The sequence below is a fragment of the Haplochromis burtoni genome, unplaced genomic scaffold, assembly GCF_018398535.1.
Source record: "Haplochromis burtoni strain Fernald_Lab_line unplaced genomic scaffold, NCSU_Asbu1 Contig_90, whole genome shotgun sequence".
In the NCBI taxonomy this organism is placed as follows: domain Eukaryota; kingdom Metazoa; phylum Chordata; class Actinopteri; order Cichliformes; family Cichlidae; genus Haplochromis; species Haplochromis burtoni.
The window spans coordinates 1,484,316-1,509,347 of record NW_024582451.1 but is presented as its reverse complement, the minus strand read 5'-3'; the positions used below and the strand labels follow the sequence as shown (position 1 = coordinate 1,509,347).

Here is a 25,032-nt window from a genome sequence, read left to right as displayed (position 1 = left end):
TGCTACAGCATTAAGAAGTATATGGAAGTAAACAAGCCATTTCAATGAATACGTACGATGCGAATGCATCTTGGAAAGCCTAAAGCCCTCCATGTTGTTTCCAGTTAAATAAGGGTTAAACAGGCTCACTTCATGTGCAGTGCAACTGATAGTGCTAATGTTGCTACTGTTTTTAGAGACACTCAATGTCTCAGCTAAACATTCATTGATTTCTTAGCATATGCACAAAACAAACAAACCAAAATAAAATGATTACAAGTTGTTATAATATATGTTCCAAGTGTTCTGGATGTTTCCACCAAACAGTGTTGCAAACGGGGCTCAGAGTGAACTAGTGAATGATACAGATTGGCTGTAGCAGTTCTCCACATCCACCTCGGTGTGTCTGCATGCCTGCTGTCTGTCACTGACTCTCAGGTCACAGAGCTGACCTCTGGCAGCCTGACTGATATAGAGGGCCACATGTGTCAGTATGTGTGTGTACCTGACTACTATTCTCATTTTATCGACCTGTTTATCTATCTCTATATGGGAGAGAGGGAGAGAGAGAAAATGCAAAGAAATCTATCTGAATACACAGGAAAGAAGGAACTAAAAGCTTAGGCAGACTAGATTAGGCAGACCCTAAACAGAGCAGAATAACTGTGAGTGTCAGAGACAGAAAGCAGCGACGGATACTAACCAAGTGTTGGCTCAGTGACCACAAACTGGCAATAGAACACGAAGACACAAAATGTCATGCCAACCAAAAGGAAACAAAACATGTGATCACTGTTTGACAGGTGAGTCTGATGCAGAGATGCATTTCCTCTTGCAATGTGAGCCAGTCAGTGAGGCTCTGAACATTTACTTTAACCAATTCAGTGCTGCAACATCTGAAAAGTAAAAATACTCACATATATCGACATGAGGGGCAGTGAATACAAACGATGCATAGCTGTTTAGTTTGCATACTCAACCGAGTTGAAATTTGATTGTCCATTTTATTGTTCTCTTCTATTGTAATACTGTAAACTGCATTTCGATGTTCTGCCAACACTGTTTTCAGAAACTGTGCTGCTAATTAAGCACACTTTGACAGAGAGAAAAAAATAATAAACATGTACTAAAAACGGTCTAAATTCTTCTGTTTCAGATTTCAAAAATTATAAAATTTTCTTTTCTAGAACAAATATCTTGTTTACTGGAATATGACTTTGAGTCATTTAAAAAGTATTACTTTAATCTCAGGTATACTTGATTGACAATTTTCACTATTTAAAAACTAGCACACCTTTATCAATGCATTAAAATTACAATTTTACTTATTCTTTATTGATTTCACTAGTCAATACAATTACCGCTCTCAGATTTCATTAGATGATGGCTGTCAAAAACCTTTGTTGAAAAATGTATCTTACTGTGAGAAACAAAGGGAGATAGACACATGTGCAAGGTATATGTGCCTCTCTCCATGCTGTACCTGCTGGATTTGGCAGGAACACGTGCTGTTATCTGACCCTGTTCTATCTTACCCTGGCTTAAGGCCAACCTGCCCAGGCCAAGCCAGGCACATCGGATTAATATCTGCTGGCCTGTTACGTGGCTCTGTCCTTACATCACAGTTTTCTGCTGCTGACTGGACAGTGAAGCTGTGAAGTTTAAGACGCGTGTCAAATTGCACACAGAAGCACACTGAGGTGCTAGGTGAGTGTCAGAGGTGCCACACTGGATTTACTGACAGAATAATTCCTCATATTTCACTTGCAATTACCATTTACTAATTCAATGCATCAGTGCCAAATGCCACACTCCATAAAGACTACATCAATACAAAAAATCTCCATTAATTTCTCACATATTGAGATATTGAGCTCCTTTTTAATGCAGCTCATGCATGTGCGAGTTCCTGCTAATGCAAGCTATACTGGATCGCAGCCAGAAGCTTCAGGGTGCCAAAGTGAGAATCATGGCATGAAAGAGGCAAGTGATTGAGTAAAGCTGTATTATAGACTTAACTTTTAGAATTTTATCTTGAAGACTAAAGAAAAGGTGGCGTGGAGGCCAAATTCAAGTAACTGTGGTAATTCAATTATAATGCATTTAAGAGAAAAGAAAAACAAGTATTGAAGATAAAAGAATAAATACTGCTTGATGTGGCTTTCTGTGGTTACAGCATGTTTTTGCTGAGGTATTGTGTTGAAGGTTTGCAATTTGGACTTGGCATCTCTAATCAAAGAAATTTGGACATATTTTTGAATTCTTCCTACATTTTTCACCAGGCAATTAAAAACTACACAAAAACTATGCACATTTAATGTGCCTTTAGCGTACCAGCTCTTGCTCTCGGAATTTTATCATGACAATAGAGAAGCAGCCTCGGGGCCCTTTTAAGCTTCCCTCATTTCATTTCCATGTCTATTGCTCTCCGAGTTCACTTACATTTGGCTGTGCATCACCATGGCAGCGGACACTGGCCCTCACGTCTGACTCAGACATCATCCAGAGCATTTCAGCTCTGAGTGAGTCATAATGAGTCCCACTCTCCGCTGCTACAGCGCTGAAAATAGGCTCACTTTCCTCCTTAAGATTTCTCTAGGGAGAATGTCTGTGATCATCTCTCAAAACACTCCTTTCATTCTGTAACAAACATGTCCCAAAATAAGAGACAGCCAGGACAGTTGGGATCCAGCCAAGGCAGTTTTAGGCAGTAATAAAGTGTGGATAACTGCACTTTTACAGATATACGGAGGAAAATAATATATGCACACACTTAAACTGCACATAAAGCGACCAGCTACACTTACCTACTCTTCACCTCTGCACACATAACCTAGAGAAATTAGTCTGAAATTGCTGACTGCATGCAAGACTGATTAAAACCACAGCTTTTCAGTAGACTGTTTTTGAACAAATGCTATTTATAGCTATCTAACCACCACTCAAAGTAATACAAACAAAGTGAGTTTAGAAACTGACTTGTTTTTTTTATTTTATTTAGATTTAGCAATATTGAAATTACACTCCCTTTGTTATTTATGGCAGCTTTGTTCAATGGAAGTTAGTTACGCACTTGAATTTTAAACAAGCTGTCAGTTTGCACTCTTCTATGTAAGCAATGCAAGTCCACAGAGAAAGCCTATCAACATGGGTCATCCAGAATGAGTTAATATCACCTAGAAAAAGAAACTGTAAAACTAAGGATTTTTTTCCTTGTGTGTGGTGTGTGTTTGTGTGTTGTGTTTTTGAGACACAGCCTCCGGGCTCATGGTTCTGCTAAGTATGAAGCATTTTATTGCGATGGGAGGGGAAGACAGAGGGAACACAAGGAGAGAGGGACATTTCCCTGCGTGAAATGTGTAAATGAGATTTGCTAAACCTGGGCATGACATTCATCCTGGGTTCCACGTCTGGGGAAACTAGACATGTCTGTATCTCCTTTTCCTTCATTTCTGAAATCCATATACTTCAAATAAGATTTGCTGGTCTGTCACTCATATAGACATGGGTAGTTTACCATTCACACACCTTGCCAGGTGCTACCTTAAAATACTTCTTGGCCACTTTTGCAGCCTACTGCGACAACCTCGAGGCTGAACTTTACCTCACTGATAAATTTCAGATATCAGTTAAGAAACCAATAGATTACATATTTTGCATATTTTGCAGTTCCTAAGCTACAGGCCCGTCATGCAGCACGCCATACCTACCAGATAATACAATTAAAAAAAGGAGAAGCTAATTTCAGTCCTTAACAAGTCTAGTTTATAACAGGTAACCTGTAATTAACAGGTAACATTTCCATTACACTGACCAACATAACATGTAGTTACATGATTACCCAACAAGCAGTTTACTTGTTCAGTTTGTGTACTTTTTAAATACCACATACATTTTTGCACGTTCTTTTAATATGCTCTCTGGAGCCATGCCATTATCTTCTATTACACTTTGTTAAACATATTTATGTAATTATATGCAATTAGATGTCACATTGCTATCCTTTCAATCTCAATAAATCCTTTCACGTCAAAAACAAAAAATACTTTCTACACAAATCTACACAATCTGTGTGCACGCAAAGATTTAAAGTGGTTCCACTGAGAATGATTAAGTATACGGAGCACAACTGCGCAACAAAGAGATATCTTTCTGTCCAAGAAAACCACCCTGTGTGCTAAAAATAGGTCCATTCAGAGCAGTGTGTAAAGAGGATCTGCTACAGCTCTCCTGGCAAAAGAGCCCATGCTCCCAATCCACCCCACCACCCTTCCGATGAGATTTGCTAACCTCGTGCAAATGTGCCAGTGACCGAGTCTCCTCTCCCCTTCAAGACCTGTTAAGGTCTCCTAAGACAGTGATTAACATCATTACAAGTGTTACTTAAATCTGCTGCCAGAGAGGAAGAAAAGAGCAGCACGATGCTCATAGAAAAGATACAGTTTATAGCACTTAAATGTTTGTCTGATTAAATAGTATTATAAATACTGATGACATTTTAAGATATAATATGTGCAGCGAGACTAATAAGAGACGGAGGGATATGAATCGAGAATGCCAGAATGAAAGTATAATCAGGCAAAATGAGGGAAGTCGATCATTTATGGGTGTCCGGGGCCTTTCCAATAATTCTAATGATTTGAGATCATAAGAATTTTAAAGAGACAGACTGCATAAAACTGCTGAGAAATAATGGAGTCAATGGCTGGAAGAGGAGAGTGTGATTGGGATTAGAAGGCAATCTGGATTAGGTAGAGGATCTGCGGCTCATGCTGCTGCTACTGCAGGCATCGGATGACACATGCACAAAAATGCCAAGTCAGGCTGAGAGCCTCAGACAAGAAATGCATGAGCATATCAATTGGCATTTGTGCTGTCATTTGTCTTTTTTTTCTCCACAGGCTGAGTTTGTCTCTTATAATATCTCAATTTTCACAAACAGAAATCCCTTCAGAAGAAGACAAGATGTATATAGCGTACGCTCAAATTATACACTGTGTAATAGCTGTTTGGTTTAATATCTATAAAGTTAACAGAGCTGTGGCACAGAGTCAGATATGTATTCCATCGTTTTCAATACAATTGGCTCGTATAACAAGCAGCCTAATAATACTTGAAATAACTTAATTACTGTTCACTCTCCGCAGCGCTCTAATTATAGCCTTTACAAAAGAGCAGCAGTAATGCACTTTTAAGTGTAATGGGAGTTTACCTAATTAGGCCTATCACACACACGCATGCACACACGCACAGACACAGTTACACACTAGTGAGTAAACTGTCATTCAGTAATTAGTAATGGTGATGAAACCCCTCTATTACCATTTCATTTACACACCATCACAGGGCACAGTCCGCTGACCTTTGTGCTTACACACAAGCCAAGCTTTTCTAACAGCTTTTAAAACAGTAATATCTTTATGACATAACTGTAGCACGGCTCAGCATGATGCATTAACGGGGATGTCGTTTTATTTCGCCAATCAGTTAAAAGCCAGTATGGTATTTTACCATTATCCACTCTAGTAATGACTTGTGTTATGTCTCTATCAGTAGTGTTAATGAGTGGGCAGGTGCGGTCTGAAAACTGCAAATAAGAAGGCCAGTCAAACAGTCTAATGAGATGTGAATATATATATGCGTGTCTGTATTACAGACCTCAAGGATCATTATGGAGGTGTTGGCTCTTTTTTATCAAAGAGCTGGTGGGGTGCCCTAACAGTGCCCCTTTGAGGTATACAGCTAACCACACAATCACCCAATGCGGATAAACGGATGAATTCATAAAATGATTCACATGTGACTTAAAAAGAAAAAGAATCTATGGGATATCTTTCATAGGTATAGCTGGTTTTTTTAACCTTCATTTGACTGATATGAATGTCCAAGAGGCCAGGGACACCTGGGACCTCAAAAAATTTGGATTTTCAAAAGAAACATTAAGCAAAGCAGAAATAGAAAATAATGATGTCAAATTATGTCAAATTATGAACAGAGCAAAAAAAATAATAATTTATTAAGATGACGGTTAATAACAACAAGTTACAATACTCCCTCTTAAATGTTGAAAAGCCACTGCCCACCATGCTAAAAATCCAAATTCGGTCCCTGACTGATGCTTTTCCTAGTTGTGTTGAGTATATTAGGTAGACGATGATACTGTTAATAGGCAATGAAGCTTCTGCACCATTAAGCCCTAGTATTAGAGTAAAGTAATGTAGTGGGGTCGGGATCCATCTATCCATAATACATTTTTTGCTTCAAATGGAGTCATCGAGAATTTGCCCACTCACTAACTGGCTACTTGTGCTCTTAACAGTAGCTACCACACAAACCATGAAATTAAATTTATTAAGTGTAGTTTTTCTTATCTGTCTTCAAACATGATCCTGAGGTCACTCATCAAAAATATCATCTGTAATGTGTCCTTAAGGAATATTTTCAGGTGTCTCCTTGATTTAGCAAACAACTGACATAATTCCATCTAAACATTTTGGGTCTCTCTCTAAAGTCACTCTTCTGAAAGAAAAGAATGAATTTGCACTGTCCAGGTCTTGACAGATCAAGAAAATCATGTTGAGACGGTCTTAAAACCCGATCAATAGACATGAAACTTCATCACTTCCATTTATTCATTTTACAATTATCTCTTCAACGATTAGATAAGCTTACACATATGTAAAAACAAATACAGCATTCAATAAAATAAACACTAGCTCTTAAACCTACAAACTCCAAGGAAGTTTTATATTGTCATGCAATTTGAAAGAAACTCAGCAAATGATTAGAAGCTCATCAAATAGGCTGCATCAACCACAATAACGCACACGAATAATTGTGTATAGTAAATATATGTTTTCAGTTGTGCAACATGATAGGCCATCATTTACATGGTCTACATGTGATGCAAAGCCTCTAGCTCTGTCTGGCGTGTGGAAAGAGCAAAACGACTCCTTGTGCTATCTGACGGTTTATGAGTGTTCATGCTGTGAGAGAAAAAGACTATTTCCATTGGTTTTAAAATACTGTCGATTAAAATTAGCATTAAGAAGCACCCAGCTATAACCAGAACTGATGACAGTCAAAAATTTGAAGTGTGAACAACTGCTCTTTGTGTGCTTATGTGTCTATAAGAATAATTACATACCACATTATCCTATTGCAATAGAATCAGCATTGCAATGTACTCAGAAACACTACCTGGCAATGCACGAATTACTCTTTCTGCTAATCCCCAATACAACTATGCATGCCATTGGCCCTAGCACTTAGGACAAGTTAACATCAGACCACCTGCAACATCATAGTAATGTAATTTATATAAAATAAAATAGTGTAACCATGGCCATCTTACATGTGTGATCAGTTTTCCTTTGTGCACAACAAAAGCTGTTATCGGCTGAACTATACATCAAATGTCTACGCTTTTGTTTGCCATTCACGGGCAACTAGCTCGCTAACACTATCTGTGTCTATATCTAGTATTTTGGAAGCTTTCCATCTGATATGTAATCAGTGTACATTCAGACAGGCATGCAGGCTGGCTCGCCATCCAATCTTTGCATTTGGTCAGAAGACAACATTTTATTTTTATTATCAGAACAGTTGATTTATTGACTGTAGATGTAAAACCATTTTCAACAAATAAAAAAAGAACAACTTCTGGAGCATAATTCACCCTCTAGCTTTAATATAAAAGTCAACAACTATTTGTGACGTCAAACTGTGTGTGCTGTAACCTGAACTTCTCTATATTATGTTTTGATAACTTTGTGTGCATGTTAGTGCAGTCAGGTCTTTTCATTCATTAAGATCCAATGTGTGATTTAGAAGCTTCCCTAGTTTTTTAACATATGGTATGTGCACTTGTGTAAGTAAATTTTCATGCTTTACTGCTTTCCTCTGTTTTCTCAATCACCCTGTGTGCATGTTTGAACAGACACAGCGAGCAGAGGAGCGCAGCAAAACAGAAATATATGGTTTCATCATGATTGTGGACTCGACGTCAGTTACAGAAGCATATCTCATCCAGCCGTTGTATACCCCAAGGCTAAGGTGAGCAAATGATAGCAACTGCACGGTTGTTTTTTCCTTTTAGTGAAGTGTTATGGGTGGTCAGACATGTGGCAGATGTTCATTTCTGTCTGGGTTGGAGATGTTTATACTTTAGTACAACATCCAGTGGTTTTGAATCTCTCATATCACACCTAAGGGGAAGAAACATTGCCAAAGCTGTTTTGATGTGTCTCTTTTATTTATGTACATTTATTTGGGCTCTGGCTGTTGTCAGTAAAGCTAATGTTGCACCAAGACCACCAATACTTCATAGCCAAAGCACAGTCACCTGTTTCTTATCATTACTTCCTGTTAATTCTGTTAATGTGTAAAAGAGCATAGATATGGAATTTTCCAGCGCACAGCAGAAATTATAGAACAGAAATTGGAAGAAAAAAAGTTTTATATGTTGTGATTTCTTTTTCTGTTTTCCATTTGGTTGGGATTATATGTATTCACTAAAACGTTCGAGAAGGGTGTTATGAAGACTGCAAGCCAAGTCTCATCTAAACACTGGAAAACACTGATGTAAGTGCTCCATAATAATAATTAATCAAAACACATTTCTGAGTAGAAACAGATTGTCCTAATGGAAATATTTTAGCACGTGTGTCACTACCAAACAGAGTAGCATCTGTTTGACTGGACTTAACAGTGCTGAGGTCATCTTCCCATGTGAACGCTCTCATCCTGAAGATGGTCTGAAAAGCCACTAGTCTATGTACGGACATTTCAAGTTTACAGTGACAAGAATATACATTCACACATGGGGATGATTTGCATCATTGACAGTAAAAGGGTTTTGTTGTTCTTTGCAGCATTAAATTCATGTAGACACTAATTTTAAGAAAAATAAATATGAATTAAATATATACACTACAAAATGATTCCCAGTGTTCTGAAAAATAACTAACATTTTATCCACAGCTGTGTTTAAGTTCTAAATCTGAAAATTTCAACACTTACTTGGACCAGTTTTCAGCTGGAAAACCAGGCACCAAGTAAACAGATATAAAGCACAAGCAGTTTGCATAAGTAACATGAAAAAGTGATAAGTAATCTTGATTTCTTCCTACACTGTTCAACTGTTTGGAAAGGTTTTGTCCGTTATGTTATCCCTACGCATATCTTTTGTATTAGAAAATGGCAGAAACACATTTTAATTTCCTGTACATACTGAACTCCCTATAGCAAGCTGCATTTTGCTGACATAGTTTGTGCCCACTTGTCCTCCCAGAGTAAAGGGTTGCTAAATCAATGCAAGGTTGTTGTTAATGTGCACCTTTATTCTATAATGAAATATTTAAGTGATGGGAGCAGCCATTTCTGGGATAGCATCCCCCACTTTTTCTAGTGTATGAGTTTATCAGTAAATGGGGGTCGTTTACAACCACTCACATTCACACCTGCAGCAAACTTAGAATTGCTAATCAACTTAACCCCGCAGATGTCGTTGGACTGTGGGAGGAAGCTCGAGTACCCAGAGAGGACCCATGCAAGCACAGGGAGAACAGGCAGATGTCAACCAGCTGGCGGATTCAACCCCAAGACCAGCCCTGCTAGGTACTGAATATTACAATAATCTGAATCATATGCTATTGACTTTGTAGTCAGCAGATTTCAAATCAGTTAAAGACCTATGCAAGGTTTTGGACAGATAGCCAATACACAATGAAGCTGTTCTGGCAGCACATGGTAGTCCAACACCTTTCTAAGACACTTTTAATTAGATTTTACCTTGCAACAGAAATTCACACACAGAAAACAAAACACTTTTGCACAAACATGGAAAACAGTGTTTAACTAATATATCTAATACGAACATCTGTTTCATATCATTATTCTTTTATTCTGAGAGAATACTCTGTAACTAGCTTTTCATTTAAAAAAAAAAATCAAATCATCTAAGACTAAATTTGCAAACACTGATCTTTTTCTTTCCGTCTTTAAGATGGTTTCTGCAAGTGATTTGCACATCAGAAGCTTCTATCTTGATATTGCAGAAGGATTAGCCTCCGTCATCTGTGATATAAAACAGCAACAAAACAAACTACATACTATCAACTAATATTCCTATTTTAATTTTTGAAGCAGTGATCGCCAAACCCTACTCTATGCTCTGTTTTGTTTTGTTTTTTTGGCTTATAGCCACATTTTACAATACTAAACACATTTTCTAGCAACACAGAAAAACTCCAGAGAATTTCACCCTATGGAAACTAGAACTGACTACTGCTAATCTCGCACATTTGGCAATTCTGCACAAGTCTTCCTTGACCTTTCTTTTGCTGCCAAGTCATCACAAACACAGTGAACAGTTTCCAGCCTTGACACTGAGTCAGACACAAACCACCAACAGCATGCATACTTCTACACAGCTAAAGTGTGGCAGACACACAGCAAACATCCATGGGGTCTACAATTCATAAAAAAAATGCAAGAGGCAGTTTGTTTGTTTTTTTAATCACAGCGAAGGATTTTCCAGATGGCCTTCTAAATGGGGCATTCTCGTGCTTATGTTAGCATGCCAAATTGCCGGCCTGTAACTCAAGCTGCACGTCCAACAAATATTTCATTATGAACTAAATCTATAACAGCAGCGGGGTTTTTATTAAGGCAGTTCATGGTTTAAAAAATTCTTAGAAAAAACAAATATAATATGATAGTACAGCTGTTCATGCTGTTAGCAAGTGTACAGGTCAACCGGTTACGAAGTTAAAGACAAGCAAAACTGGAGTCATGACTGGTGACACTTTGGTCATCTGTGTCAAGAGGATTAGGAGCAGCTAGTGATCCCAACAAAGCCATGTGTCATAGCCACTGAGCTACACACTCCAGCGAGCACTGATCCCCTTAACTGACTCTTTTAACTGCCCCGGCAACTAAGGCGAGCTGACAGCGGGGCTATTTTCAGGCAGAAATCACCCTGGTTTGCACAGGGCCACAGAGAGAGGGGGCCATGGCCCATGCCATCGCTTTCCATTAGGAGAGAATGCAAAACACAGTGAGGACCTCACTTTGCCACTTTGCAGCAAAGAGCAACCTTTTGCTCACGACAGCTCCCACAAACAGATGAGGGACAAATGTGTTGTGACAGCAGCTAATAAGTTGCCTGCGATCTGCTGGTAGTGTGTCACCGTGTGTGTGATTGTCACTGTGAACACATGAAGGTCCATGCGTTGTCTATGTTTATACTGAGAGTATATGCTTTGAATAAAGTAGCAAAACACACCAATAAGAGATAAATAGAGCTGCTAAGAAAGGTTGCATCTTGATACATGAATGCATGATACGCATTTGACATGCTTGATCAGCCTCTGTACTTTTGTATGACAGATTAAAGAGCCAATAGACTAAAATAGCAAGCAGGAATACAAATAACGTCTACAAATAGCTAGGGGCCGTCATAAAACACATTAGACTGCATACCAGTCACACTGATAAGCTTTTCCTACCGTTTAAAGTATAGTGTTACAGGGGTTATTACAGCATCCTATAAAGTTTCCTGAAAAGCGCTATCTAAGCAAATCTATTACTATTCATGCAGAGATTCCATTTGCATTTAAATGTGCATCACTATTTTCTTCAGATACATCAATTCCTGGTCAGCTGATGTTAACAAGCATCCATACAGCCATTATAAATAGAGCAAACAGTTCAAAAACCAAATGGCAATGCCGTTCCAACTCTCCACTAATGATCATCCGTCCCTAATACATGAGCTCACGGGCTAAAGTATGACCTTGGTCACCAAACCAGGAGGTAACCCAATTACCTTATGCTCTAGGCACTCCATAGAAGATATATTTACTTCAAATAACCTGACAGGGACACAGAGTTTAATTTTCACTGTGGGGGCCTGAATCAAAAAAGTGTATCAAACCAGATAGTTTTTATTTTTTGATTAGACTTTTTTAACTTCCTCTTTCAAGTGACATCTCTTTCTGCCTTATTTAGAATCACTCAGCTTTAGCACAATGGTTCCCCGTGCAGAGCTCTGTGATGCAGTTTTTCTATACTGGGTGCTCATATGAATACTGTACCATACTAAACTGAGGCTGGAAATTTAAGCAGTGTTGCAGGAGTGCGTCATTAGAGTTGTACTGATGAATAAATTGCAGAGGTTAAATTCTGGTTTTGAACATATCACTAAGTTACACCTTTTCTCTTTTTATGATTTCCAGTACTAAAGTCTCTGATGCAGGAGAGATGGCCTGGACTTAAAGAGCCAGAAATGAGCAATGAGAGTTAGAAGATTCATATGTGATGATCAAATGTAAGCCATTTTCAGTGGCTACATTTTTATTGGTCATAAAAGTAAAAATCTAAATATCAGTGTTCTCTTAGGGCTGAACAATTATGAACAAAAAAATATTTGATTGGTGTGTCATGTAATATAACACTGCCATGTGCTGCTGCATTTGACCCATGTAGAATTGTTATTAATGTAAAAATAAAATATGGGCTTCTTAGTCACCTAAATTCGGTGCATCTCTTAGAAGGAAAATAAGAAATATGCATAAAACTCCAAATGAAATCATCAGAGGACAACTTTTACCTGCATTGTTCTACATTCCTGTTAATTAAAACTTTGCAGAGTCCATCTTCTAGAACTAAATTATACAGTTTTCACTGTACCTGCATGATGGATGTAAACAAAATTCAAAAGTACTCCACAGCTGTGAAATCCCTCTACATTTCCCCTGCAATGTTTTGCATACAGCGCAATTATTGCCACCGAAGCAAAATAATTGCTTGGGGGGGGACAATGCAACTTGTGTCCACTATGCTGGCCATTTTACAGAAGCCTTCATTACTTGCAGTGTTTAGTGGACATGTGTGTTTGATCTAACTGAATGTGATGCACTGGTGAGTTCACTTGTCTTTGTGAGCTGATGTGATGTCCGAGATAACGTTGAACATTTGACGTGTCCGCATTAGAGATCTTTGCACGGTTTTTCTTGGCCTTATGCACTCATCATACTGCACTTTGTGGTGTGTTTCCAGGCAGTTGAATAACTCAGCTGTGTTGCGTTGGGGTGCAGACGCAATTCTACACAACTCTCAACATATGATTTGTTGTTGGTTAACATCACTTGCCTTAAATCTGAGCTACTTTCAAACAGTCCACTTCAAGGGATGAGCTTCCCCTTCCCCCTGCTGTGCCGAACATTTGAATTTTGCCATCCAGACTAGTCAAGAAAACTTTAAACTGTATGTTGCAGAGAACAGCTTTGATTGGCACATGTACTCTAGGCACATGGTCAGGTGCTGATTTACAAAGAACTTGATTTGCTTTTTCTTTGCGTTCTTACTGGTGGAAGACACATTTTTAATATCACTCGATCATCTTAATTTAATTTTGGGAAGTCAAAATCCTGATCGAGATTAAAATTCAATTAATTGTGCACCCTTATGTTCTATTCAAGTGTGACACTGAACTGCATAAACACAAAATTCAGCCAGCATCAAGTTATTCACACCTATTTCTACTGTCTAATAATTTATTTTAGAAAGCCTTCCATTAAAATTGGAAGGTGCATATTCTATATATTCACATCTTTGGAAAAGAGACACACACACTCACAAGTGTGAGGAGAAGCAACAATAAAAAAAAAAGCTTCATCTACCCGTGCCAATATGACAGTAAGCCAGCAGGCACCTTCCCAAAGACCTGACAGTAAACCAAAATTAAATAGAGCTATTACTGATGCTATTAGTTACAGCTTTGTTTGACAAGTCAACCTGTCTATCTTGATACAGGTCTGCTCGTGAAACAGAACACAGCAGGATTACCAAATATTTCATTATTCAATCTGGACATTATTTTTATGTTATTCTTTCTCCAAAGAATAACAGACAAAATGCTTTCTGAATACACTTATATATCAAATTAGCTTTAAAAAAGCAGCTTCCTATAATACTTAGGGATGCATTACAGTAATGAGATTACCACATCTGCTTGAGATGCTCTGCCATCATACTCACCTCTCTGCAAAATGACTGTCTCTAAAGACACTTTCCTTGAAATGCTCTGGCGCGTGGCAGTGAATATTTGTGCTGTCAAAGGATTAAAACATCACACCATATCTAAAACTATTATAGCTACCACTCTTTCAATTTATTTTACTTTCCTGACACAGCTGAGCAGATTTTAATTTTCTCAAAATAATAAAAAAAAAAACAGCAAGAAAGAAAGAAAAGCAGTAAAGACTTTTTAAAGGTCACTATTATGAGGTCTTTGAACTGCCATAACTGCAGTCTTCACACAGGAAGCCATTTAGTTATAGCAGGTTTAATTTGCTGCATGGGGGAAAAACTGGAAGCCATTTGTATGTGTGAATGTTTAGTATTTGACAAGGTGCCAGTTCTCAATTTATGCACTTGCAAAGAGCACATTGTAATATGCTGTTTAATGTGCATATTACAGCTATTTGCACATTGTGGTGTTTCTATGATAAGGCACGCTGGCATTTTGATTAACCTGCGCTTTAGGAAACCAGCAGAGGTTTGGGACAGACTAGCCCTCCTCCCTCCACAACCATCAGCCCACCTCCACTACCCCTCCATATCCGGAGGAAGGGTGCGGGATCGATGGCATGCCGGGATGCTATTAGAGCTGAGGCAGCCAGGCAGCTACAAGTTCAAAAGCAAAGTGTGGGAGGAGAAATAACACAAGGTAATTATCTGGGCCCCGCTAGCTACCGCCAAGGTAATCTGTAGAGTGGAGGACGAAGGGGGGTTGCGGAGGTGGTGCTCAGGATGTCGGTCCATATTTGGCTCAACTCACTGCACTCAGTTCAATCCAGCAAAAGCTGATGAAGACAAAAACTTTCACTTTACTTTCCTCACATATTCTTTGCATTTTGATACATTAGCTATTATATCACCTTTCACTGGATCGTTCTGAACTTGAATGTTAATCGAAAAAATTAGGCACCACAGATAATGATATATATAAACAGAAGACATCCCAAGCTTTCGCACTGCAGCTGAAGCCACATTGCCTAGCAAGGTGAGATGCCATCTGCTTTTTTACAGTTATCTTAATAATCACGATGAGCAAGAAGTAATTAAGCAAGTGCACCAACAGCATCTGGACAAGTCATCACAAAGTCAAGAAAGTTCCACTTACCTGACTTGAGCTCGCTCAGGTTGATTTTACAGTTTAGCAAACATGAAAGTCATTCAAATCTGGACCCAGTAACATTTGCACAGATTTTAATTTTCAGATCGTTCATTTGAAAGTGCACACAAATTCAGTCAAAGCAATTTAACATAATTTGCTTCCTCTGTTCCTGAATGTTTGTCATTTGTGTAATCAAATACAACAGCAATAATCACTGGTACGACTGTTCCACTCCACGCATAAAAGCTCACTCCCCAGTGACTCATTTCTAATGGAAAGAAAACACAAATTACCACATCGAGGGAGGAATAGATCAGTCGGTTTTACATTCATGAGAGATAAAATAAACTGTCCGTAAAAAATAGAGTGCACACAGGTACAGGCATTAACACACTCACGTAGACAGCCCCTTTAGAAAACTGTAGAGAACAATTATAAAAACTGCATGCTCAGCAAGCTAACTCCTACAAGCAGCTATAGGCTTTGCACTGCCGACTTATTTTTGCTTCCAGTGCAGTTAATGAGTTAAAGGTCAGTAGGCTGTTATGACACCAATTAGTGCAATATTTCAAATCAGCACTGGTGCTCATCAGCAGTGGTGGGCCGATGCTTTGAGATTTCAACAGAGCTAATTGGAGAATAATCCTCACAAGGCGATTCATCATGGTGAGGGATGCAACTGAAAGAATCCCTCAGGGTCGTTTAGAGGTCACGGACTGCACTTGAGATAGTGTCACGGATCAACGTGGGGGTAAGGGCACAGCAAATATCCGTGCGGGACCACGTTAGGGTTAAGTGCACGATCAGATTCAGCACATTATAAATCAACACTTGTGTTTCTTCTACAAACTGCATGGGTGCTGAGCTGAGACTTTTCTTTCTCTCTTGTCAGAGGCTCTTCGTGGGCGTTTTTAATTTTTCGTTCCTCCTGACAGGTCATTTCAGAGAGCCATTTGTGGTCTGAACACTCCCTACATTAGTTAGTTACTCCATACACATCTGGGCACACTGCCGAGGGTGGATCAGATGCTGTGACTTTTGACTGTCTGGTCATCAGCTGACCTTTAGCAGAAAGACACCTTACAACAGCTGGAGTCTCTTCTGTGCACAAATGTCCAAACAAAGGGCCAAACAAAGTAGCAAGCTACTGCAGAAGTAGCAAGCTATGTTAGTTACCTTTCAGTCTGAAATGTTTAGTTATGAACAAACACCCTAAAATATTCATGTAATAATAGTACAGACGCAAGATTAAAATAGTGAATCCTGGTGTCTCTGATCCACTGATACGGATTATCAACGGTGAATCAAGTGGGGTCAAATGTTAAATCCAGGATACCAATTATATATTATTAAACGTATAACTCAGTTTATGGTTGGTCAATTGACACCATGGTGTTAATAGAAAACAACCAAGCTGAAAAAAATTTGGTGAGACATTTTAAATGCCCTTTTTGAAAAAAGTCTGCTCAAAAAGAACAGCCTACAGTTAGCATGCAACATTAAAAGTACAAGCTTGGGATTAATTGCTCACTAAAGGGTTTTTCATCAGGTTGAAACAAATGTTAAACCTTTACTTTCTTATTCCTGGGAATACAGGGTCAGTCTGGGGATTCAAACGGGAAAATATACTTTCGCCACCTAACTTCCTTAACCTTTATGCAACAGCTGACTGAACTCATGATGACCTTATATGCCACCGCAGCTCTAAGCCTGCGCCCACAGGCCAAACTGTGTCACCTCATTCTGTATGATGCATCACTAATAAACAACAGGGCAGGCGAGAGGCGAGCACCCTTTAACAAGGACAGAGCAGTGGTCCATTTCCACTGATGACACCTTGATGAATTAACACTCCAGAGGAATCGATGAATCCACGGCCGCAGTGGCCTGCTTGCCAAACAGTTGGTCAGGCCAGTGTCGCTGGGACCCGCGGTCCCCAGGCGATGTTTCTGTGAAAATGCACCACTTATTAGAATTATCTACTCTGCTAATTAACAACAGAGAATGGGGAAAAAAATGAAAAAGGACAAAAAAATGCCCACTTCTGCTTGCTTCAATTAGAAAAAGGTTAAATGACAGCGACAGTGGTCTTGTTGCATGTTGTGGTTTGTTGTCTGCTTATGTGGAAACACCCACAGTAAAATTAAAAACTAATGTTTAATGTTGCCACTGTGAGCTTGTTAGAAAACCTCTGCTCTCTGAAATGTAAGCCTTCATGCCCCATTGCTTCACAGTGCAGCACAAACAGCTAAACACTGACAAATGCCCCTGTTCAACATTAACAGACTGCACTCAGCCTTCCAAGGTGGCAACATTTATCATTACAGCCATTAATGTAAGATATTTGTACAAAGGTTTTGATTTGTCAGTAGACAATAAAAGCAGACATGGACGAGTCAATGTTGGATTTAAAAGGCATAGGTTGAGGTTTGAAAAATTAAATCTTCACACCAACTGCGGGTGGTAGACCAGTGTATGTGTGGAAATTCTGATGGTCTTATTGTGCTGAATACCTCAAAGGCAGGAGATCTTCTATCCAGTCTTATAGAGGGTGTGTATTCATGTGCATGTCAAAGGACTGTAATAAGAGACTTTAGTGAACTACCTGAAAGAATTCAGATAGCGAACATAATCTTAAGTTTGCATGGTCACAAAGTATGTTATCCTACAGTACTATTGCACGATTACAACTTATACAAGAATTTGTCACAGACTGCAGTAACTGCAACAAAGCAACTAGCTCCATGAGCAAAGGGTGTTTTTGTTACAGTTCCATTATTCCACAGGTCCATATTCAACATCCTTTGTCCAATACATTCACCATCCCTCCTCTTGCACATGTCCAAACCATGTCAGCCTTGCCTTATAAATTGAGCTGTTCCACTGACCTCCCTCTCATTTCCACACACGTATCCACTGGCTTTCATTCCTCTTCTCTCCAGAGTATACCTCCTCCTCTCTTCCACCTCCTCCCCACTCTCACTACAGATCATGTCGTCTGTGAGCATCATAGTCCACGGAGGCTCCTGCCTGATCTCATCTGTCAACCTGTCCATCACCGGTGCAAACAAGAAAGGGCTCACAGCTGATCCCTGATGTAATCCCACCCCCACCTTGAACCCATCTGTCAATCCTACTGCACACCTCACCACTGTCTTGCCCTTACATACTTCTCTGCCACTCCTGACTCCTCGTGCAGTACAGTTCTTATCATCACTTTATTATATGCTTTCTCTTAGTCCACAAAGACTCACAGCAACTCCTTCACTCTCAAAGCAAATATCACATTTGTAGTACTCTTTCCTGGCATGAGACAAAGGGCCACAAGCCAGTGTAGTCCTAGTGTCAGTCACAAACCAGAGGGATGCATCAGGAAGGGCATATTCGCCAGTTCAAATATGTAGATCATCAAGAATGAGGTCGCTAGCATTAAACATGAAAGTAAAAGTACTGAAGTAATAGTTGCTTTATTTGATCACAGCTGCAGAAAAATCCCCTAACTCATTAAACTGCAGAAATTTTAGACATAAGTGCAAAGACTTCCTTCAGGTTAATACCTAATATTAAGTAGAGTTAAATGCTACAGTAACAAGCTGAAACTCAACCTAAAATAACTGCATTATATGATTATGACTTTTTGATGTTAGTTTAATGCTTCAGAGGCCCTTTCACCTCACTAAGTTGGAAACCCTAAAGCGTGATGTCGATTACTGTACGCTCAAACTCTGCTCAAAGAACTCAAAATTGATACAGCAAGCCATGACAAGCAACCCATTCAGAGCTGCCAGTAGCAGTCAGTCCAGTCATCTAGTGAATGTTTTTGATATCTGTTGTGGTTATTCTGCCTCTATCTCTTCTCTGCTCTGAGGCGTGCAGAGCCTCTCGGGCTGATTGACGGAAAGAGGTTCTGGCTCCTGCCAGAGAAGCATGATTGACATCCTTGAGATGGAGCACAGCCAGTGAGGATTTTACTGTCACTCTTGGACGTGCAGAGGGCTCCAAAATGGCAGAGGGTTGATATGTTTGAGAATGAGCGCTCGCATGAGGGAACTGCACAATCCACTTGGGTTTTGATAAGTAATAGGAACAGGTCCATACCACAGCGGTGCTTGATATTTTTGCGTTGACTGGACCCTTTAAAACAACTGAGGCATGAGAGCAAAAGTAACTATAGTTTTGAAGCAACAATGCTTTGCAAACATGTCCTTGCAGAACTGGAGAAGTGTCGAAGCTCATGATTGAGGACTGACAACGCTTAACACTAGAGACGGTCCGATATAGGGTTTTTAAGACCAATACTATTAATAGGGAATTTAAAAATAAGATATTGGCCGATATTTATTCTTTCAGGCACACAAAACAAGCAGGTTTCCCAAACATTTCTTATAAGCTGTTATTTATGAGCCATTACTTATATAATATGGCAATGTAGGTTAAAAATAAACGTGTTATAATGTTGCAACAAGTTATGATTATTCATTCATGGCCTGCCTAACGCTCTAATGTGTTTGTGGCGTTCCAATCAGGTGCGCTACAAACAGGTAAGCTGCAGAGCGCCCTCTGGTGGGCAAACAATACAATGTACAACACTCGCAACCTGGCTGAAGGGTGTTTCGCCTGTCTCTTCTTTACTTCTCTAAATTTAAATTTTATAGGGGAAGAAATTAAAATTATTTGCTGATACCAATATATCAGCAAATAGCTAGGATAGGCTAATATTGCTAGCTGCCAATATCCATTGTGCTCTTCCTAACGCCCCACAACATAAAAAAAATGTATTGGCAAAAAATGCAACTTGGCTTTTAAGCACTGGAAAATAAAACACACTCAAAGTACAGGATATTTCCCACATACCTCAACAGTCAGGCAGGATCTCATCACTCAACACACACATACACATGTACAGACACACCCAGACCCAGCGCCTGCAGATGTGCAGCAGTGGGAGCCTGTAACTCACTTTTTTGTCGTCTTTCTGCGTTGCTGGCTGTGCATCCTTACTGTGGTTGTCAGTGGAAGGCCTACCACCGGCATCCATCTGTCTGTCATCCACTTCATTCTGCTGATCGGCCCCTGACCGAGGAGAGCCCAGAGGGCAGGGCTCAGGCTGCTGAACACCACTTTGGACCTCCATCTTCCCCTGCAGTGCCTTTTAATGGTAGCATGAGATTGCAGAAAATAATGACAGAAAGAGTGGATGAATGAAACACTTGGACTGACTTACAATTTATGGTTGTTTTCACAAAATCTCTGCACCAGTGTTTGTATTCTGAGACATATCTCAGTCTGACATCACTATCGATTTCCAGTATTTATTACAAAAGTCGTTCGAGCTTTTCTGCATTATAAGTCTGGAACTGGAACACAACTGTGGGGTAAATATTATCTTTAAAATTTTCAAAAACAAGGGAGACATTTAGACATTTCACATCAATAAAGGCACGGGTGTAATCACTAATATTAAATGGCATTAAAGCTGGAGTCTGCTTAGGTAAGTTAGCCTTTAGGATTTGGGTATCATGCATGACTAACTGGAAAATTTGAGGACACTCAGTCATAGTTAACAAGTAAAAGGTCTGTCAAGGAAATTCCCATCAGGCTCTGGTTGCCATTCTCTCAGCTACAAATGAAATAATTAAAACTTAATAACAACGATTATATCACAGCACAAAATGATTTGCTATCCTTCCCATGGCACTGCACTGTATCCTAACCTAACCTCTGACTTTGCACAATATTATTAGTCCCCATGTGAAAATGTAATTTTTATAAAGGGAATTACCCAAGTGCTGTTAAACAAAGCATAAAAGTTTTATTCTGAATGTAATGGATCACTTTAATCCATGAAACCCTGAAACTACCAGAGTCAAAATGATTCGCCCACCCAACGCTAATAGTCAATTGTGTATCCTATCTGCTGGAAAACAGCGCATGTCATTTGTTGTAGTTTTAGGTAAGTCTCACACACGTCTCCTGATCTGAGCCTATTCTTTTTTGGTGAATTTTACATGCTTCTCCAAATTTGTGGTCTTCTGGCATGGACTTCCCTCTTCAGTTCACCCTACAGATTCTTAATGGGATTCAAGATAGTGCAGGCCAGTCAATGGCATTCACTTTGCTCTTATGGAAGTAGTTCTTCACTAGGGCTGACGTATGTATTGTGTTGCTATTGTGTTTTGGTGCTGGCTGCTTGAGGTTTTCTTTCAGAATCTTCACGTCCTTCGTGATTCCTCCCACATTGATGAAATTCCCAGTTCCAGACGCACTGAAGCATCCCACAGCATAATACTCCCACCGCCGTGTTTCACCGTGGGGACTGGAGACAATAGTCTTTGGGTTTTACACCTCTCCCATCTTTCTCCAAACTAAAGCATCTTTGTGGCTAACGAGCTCCTTTATACACTGGAAGAATGTGCTTCCAGCATGCATAATGTTTCTCTTTCTTTAGTTTGTCTTAAAAGTGTCTCTTCTGCAAAAGCAGAGTTTATCTTGATCTGCAACCTTGCAATCCACTCTTGTGAAGGTTTCAAGTGATTTTCTTCATTCAGACTACAATTCCAGACTTGGTTAAGTCACTCACATCTTGGCTGTTGTTCTGGAGTCTAAACACATCATTAATCACTAGTTTTCTTTTAAGGGTCTTTGAAATCTTTCTCTTCTTACCTCTGATGGGCTTGTTCTGTACACCGTGGCTCTCTTTGAGTTTCTTAATGATACTTCTCACTCCAGTTGATGACACTTGGAAACAGTGTCATAACTTTGCATATCCATCTCATCCTTTGTGAGCATCAACAACTCTTTTTCTCGAGTTAACGGATTTATTTTGTTGTTGTCATGAGGGTTTCTCAGGTGTGAGCTCAAACCTTTGCTGAAGTGTTTATACTGTTTGTAAATTGGAAGATAAACCTCAGTTTTCTTTTTATTTTAAAAGCTTTGGGCAACGTTAAAGCACATAATTGCACAGCAGTGGTTTGTGCTACGGCTCAAAAAAAAGGTCAGTTTTCAGTGGGCTAATAACCCTGGTCATTTGGGGTGGGTTTTTTTTTTACCCAGATATTATGCTGTTATTGTGTGGAAATCTAAAGCGAACTAATATTTTTAGAAATAGGATGTTGAAAATCCCTTACTCTGTTAAAAAGCATTTGGGAAGATTTTGAGAAAAACTTTCAGTTTGGGGACTAATAATTCTCTCCTAATCTGTATGTGTTTGTCATACTGAAAGCACTTAAAAAAATAAACTGGATAAATAACAGATGTTTAAAAAAAAATTTCTGATCAAACAACATGTTTTAAATTGTAACCTTATAATCTAGAACAAAAAAAAAATCATTTAACAGTGTGGTGCATGCAAGGAAGCATTATCTCAGTAGTGAGGACTTGTTTTTCCAGGTCCCCGAACAATAAAGCAGAAGACAAACAAAGTAAAGACAAGTGACCTCGTTTGAAGGACAGATCTGAAATCAGCATCGGGTCGATGTTTAGCATCTGAGTTGCTTCATTTTGCATTCTGGGGCCATTAATAAGTTATGAGGTCAGTTGGTTGTTCTTGCAACTGAGATGAGCTGCCTCATAAATACATGTCCTGAAGGACCTTTCACTGAGCATTATAACACTGCAGCCCAGTGAAAACTGGCACAGACACAGACAGGTGAACTTCACCTGTTGGTCCCCGTTAATGAACCCTTGTGATGTTCCTCCAGTATTATCATTTAATTGTTATAATGCAAAAAGGTTACAAAAGCACTAAGTGGGACTAGAAGTGACTAACTCTGCAAAGATTATCTTAGCGTGTGGCGTGTCAAAGGATACACCTCTTGCAGGTCTCTCTATGTTTGGCACCTAGCAGGTGAGGCCCGAGGTCAGTGCAACATTCAGTGTTCAAAGTTCTCCTTCTTCAGCTGCTAATGTGAACTCGCCTGCTAGGTCTTCCGTTCACGCTCACAGCTAAAAATGAAGCTGCAGCTAACCGTGGACGTTTCACTTAATGCACACCAGAGCAACTCAAACATTTTCTAACGTCGTCCCGACTTCAAGCGACACAAACATCCTCCCGAGGGGGTTGTCGCTCCTAGCGCTGTGCCTGTGATATTACAATGGCTTCAACAGCGTAACGGCAGCGGCACACCAACACAAACAAGTTCCAAAAGAATGCCGAAATACCTCTGTCACTTCTTGGCTCCTCGTTATGTCAGAAGCATATCAAGAGGAAGATGCGGTAGTGCAAATTGCTTTACATCTCTGTTGTTGCTCTGACGCGGAAAGCCACAGCAGTCTGGGGCACAACAACAGGCAACCGCTTCATTTAGTTGTATGAGAAGTTATTCCGTCAAAAGCTGGCCGCGAGGCTTTGAGACGCTCAGCTCGAGCCCAGGAGGCAGTGCACGATGTCAAAGCCACACAAGCCGCTTCAGCTGCTGCTGCTGTCACAGCGGGCGTGTCCCCGCAAGCTGTCATCAAACAAACCCACCTCCCGGTTACACCGAGCCCGTGTCAAAAATGCTGCCTTCAGGTACACCTCGAAATATCCGAGAGAGCTGACGTTTGACATCGCTGTCGTAGAAAAGTTGCTATAAAGCAAGCCGCTTTTCATACTGAAAAGTAGCAAAAAAAGATTAAAACGTTAATGTTATTTTTTTGTTATTATTTATAAGAAACGTAGTCATTTGAAATCGTAGCGAGTGTCCTCTATGTTGCACTTTTTTCACACAAATGGCAAAAAGAAAGCAGACATACTACTCTGCACGAAATGAGAGTATAACACAGCTGCTAATTGTAACTGCTAGTTCTACTAACAATTGATTCTTTTTCCTTCTTTAGGCCTTCTAAGCAGACATTTCCTACAGTTTGTAAAAGCAGCAAAAGCTCTGTTACAGTGGGAGGGGCCGACCTACACGGCTGGGGGTGAAGTGAAGCCGGGCCAGTAACACCTAAGCAGGCAGTGCAGGTCGAAATAGATTTATTATGTAACGTGTGCACTGCAAAGCTGTGATACTTTAAAATGATAATAATCACCGTCATGGTGACAGTAGTCTGATCTTGGTTTTGGCTGAATAGGGTAAGTGTGTGGGAGTAAAAGAAACGATATGGTTATGGTATGTTTTACAAGTAATCTGTAACCTAACACAAATGAATCTCATTTAAATTCTTACATGCAAGCTGTTAAACAGTCATCCTTTTTTCATTGATTATTTCTTTATTTATTATTATATTACTCTTCAATTTTGGACACACGCCGTCTTTAATCCAATCAAAACAATGATTGATAAATCTGCTGAATCTATATAATTGGGGAAAAAATTGAAAAAATAAGCCATAATAAATTTTATGTAAACTATTTATTTTTTTATCTTGTATTTTTGAACTTTGTGTTGCGAATTTCGACGTACATTTCCTGAGAATTACTGTGGACAAATAATTAGAAAGCCTCAATGATGGCCACAAGGTGGCGATATAAAATCAATAAAGTCTGAGAAGAGCATGTCAAAGAGGATGCATGCTTAATGCATTGCTGCTTGAATTATAAAAGGTTTAAAAAAAGAAGAAGATGGTAACCAAATCACAACCAAACTAATAAGTGTCTGATATGCTCTCATCTGTGTGCCAGTGTTAAAGAGTGTAAGCCTATCTGTGTGGTGGAGGCAACTATAATAAACCAGTAGGTGCTATTATATATAAGCAATATAGAGTGTGTAGTATTTTAGACAGATTCACTGTTTGCCCTAAAGATGGGACAATAACGTGAGATATGCATAATATGGGTCCATTGTGCTATCTTCATTGCCTTCCTTTCGTCCTGCCATACTGTTTCTCTGTTTCATCCAAGCAGGAGGGATTTTACCCAAACGAACAACTGCTCTAACAGGCGGACC

General features: G+C 39.5%; 1 protein-coding gene across 4 annotated transcripts in view; it reads right to left on the bottom strand.

Moving 5' to 3' along the window:
* LOC102292681 (RNA-binding motif, single-stranded-interacting protein 3) overlaps nt 1-23,609 on the bottom strand; it is a 284,741-nt gene extending 261,132 nt beyond the window's left edge. For 2 of the 4 annotated variants that reach the window (XM_005927656.3, XM_042222668.1), the window contains exons 1-2: nt 23,324-23,607; nt 20,124-20,312 (exon numbers count right to left, since the gene is read on the bottom strand). In XM_005927656.3, coding sequence (XP_005927718.1) covers nt 20,124-20,297 — 174 coding nt within the window. In that variant the 5' untranslated portion in view covers nt 20,298-20,312; nt 23,324-23,607. Of the gene's footprint in view, nt 1-20,123; nt 20,313-23,323 lie in introns of all 4 variants that reach the window. The other 2 variants (XM_042222666.1, XM_042222667.1) reach the window with 2 other exon arrangements.
* Between the last annotated feature and the right edge of the window lie 1,423 nt (nt 23,610-25,032).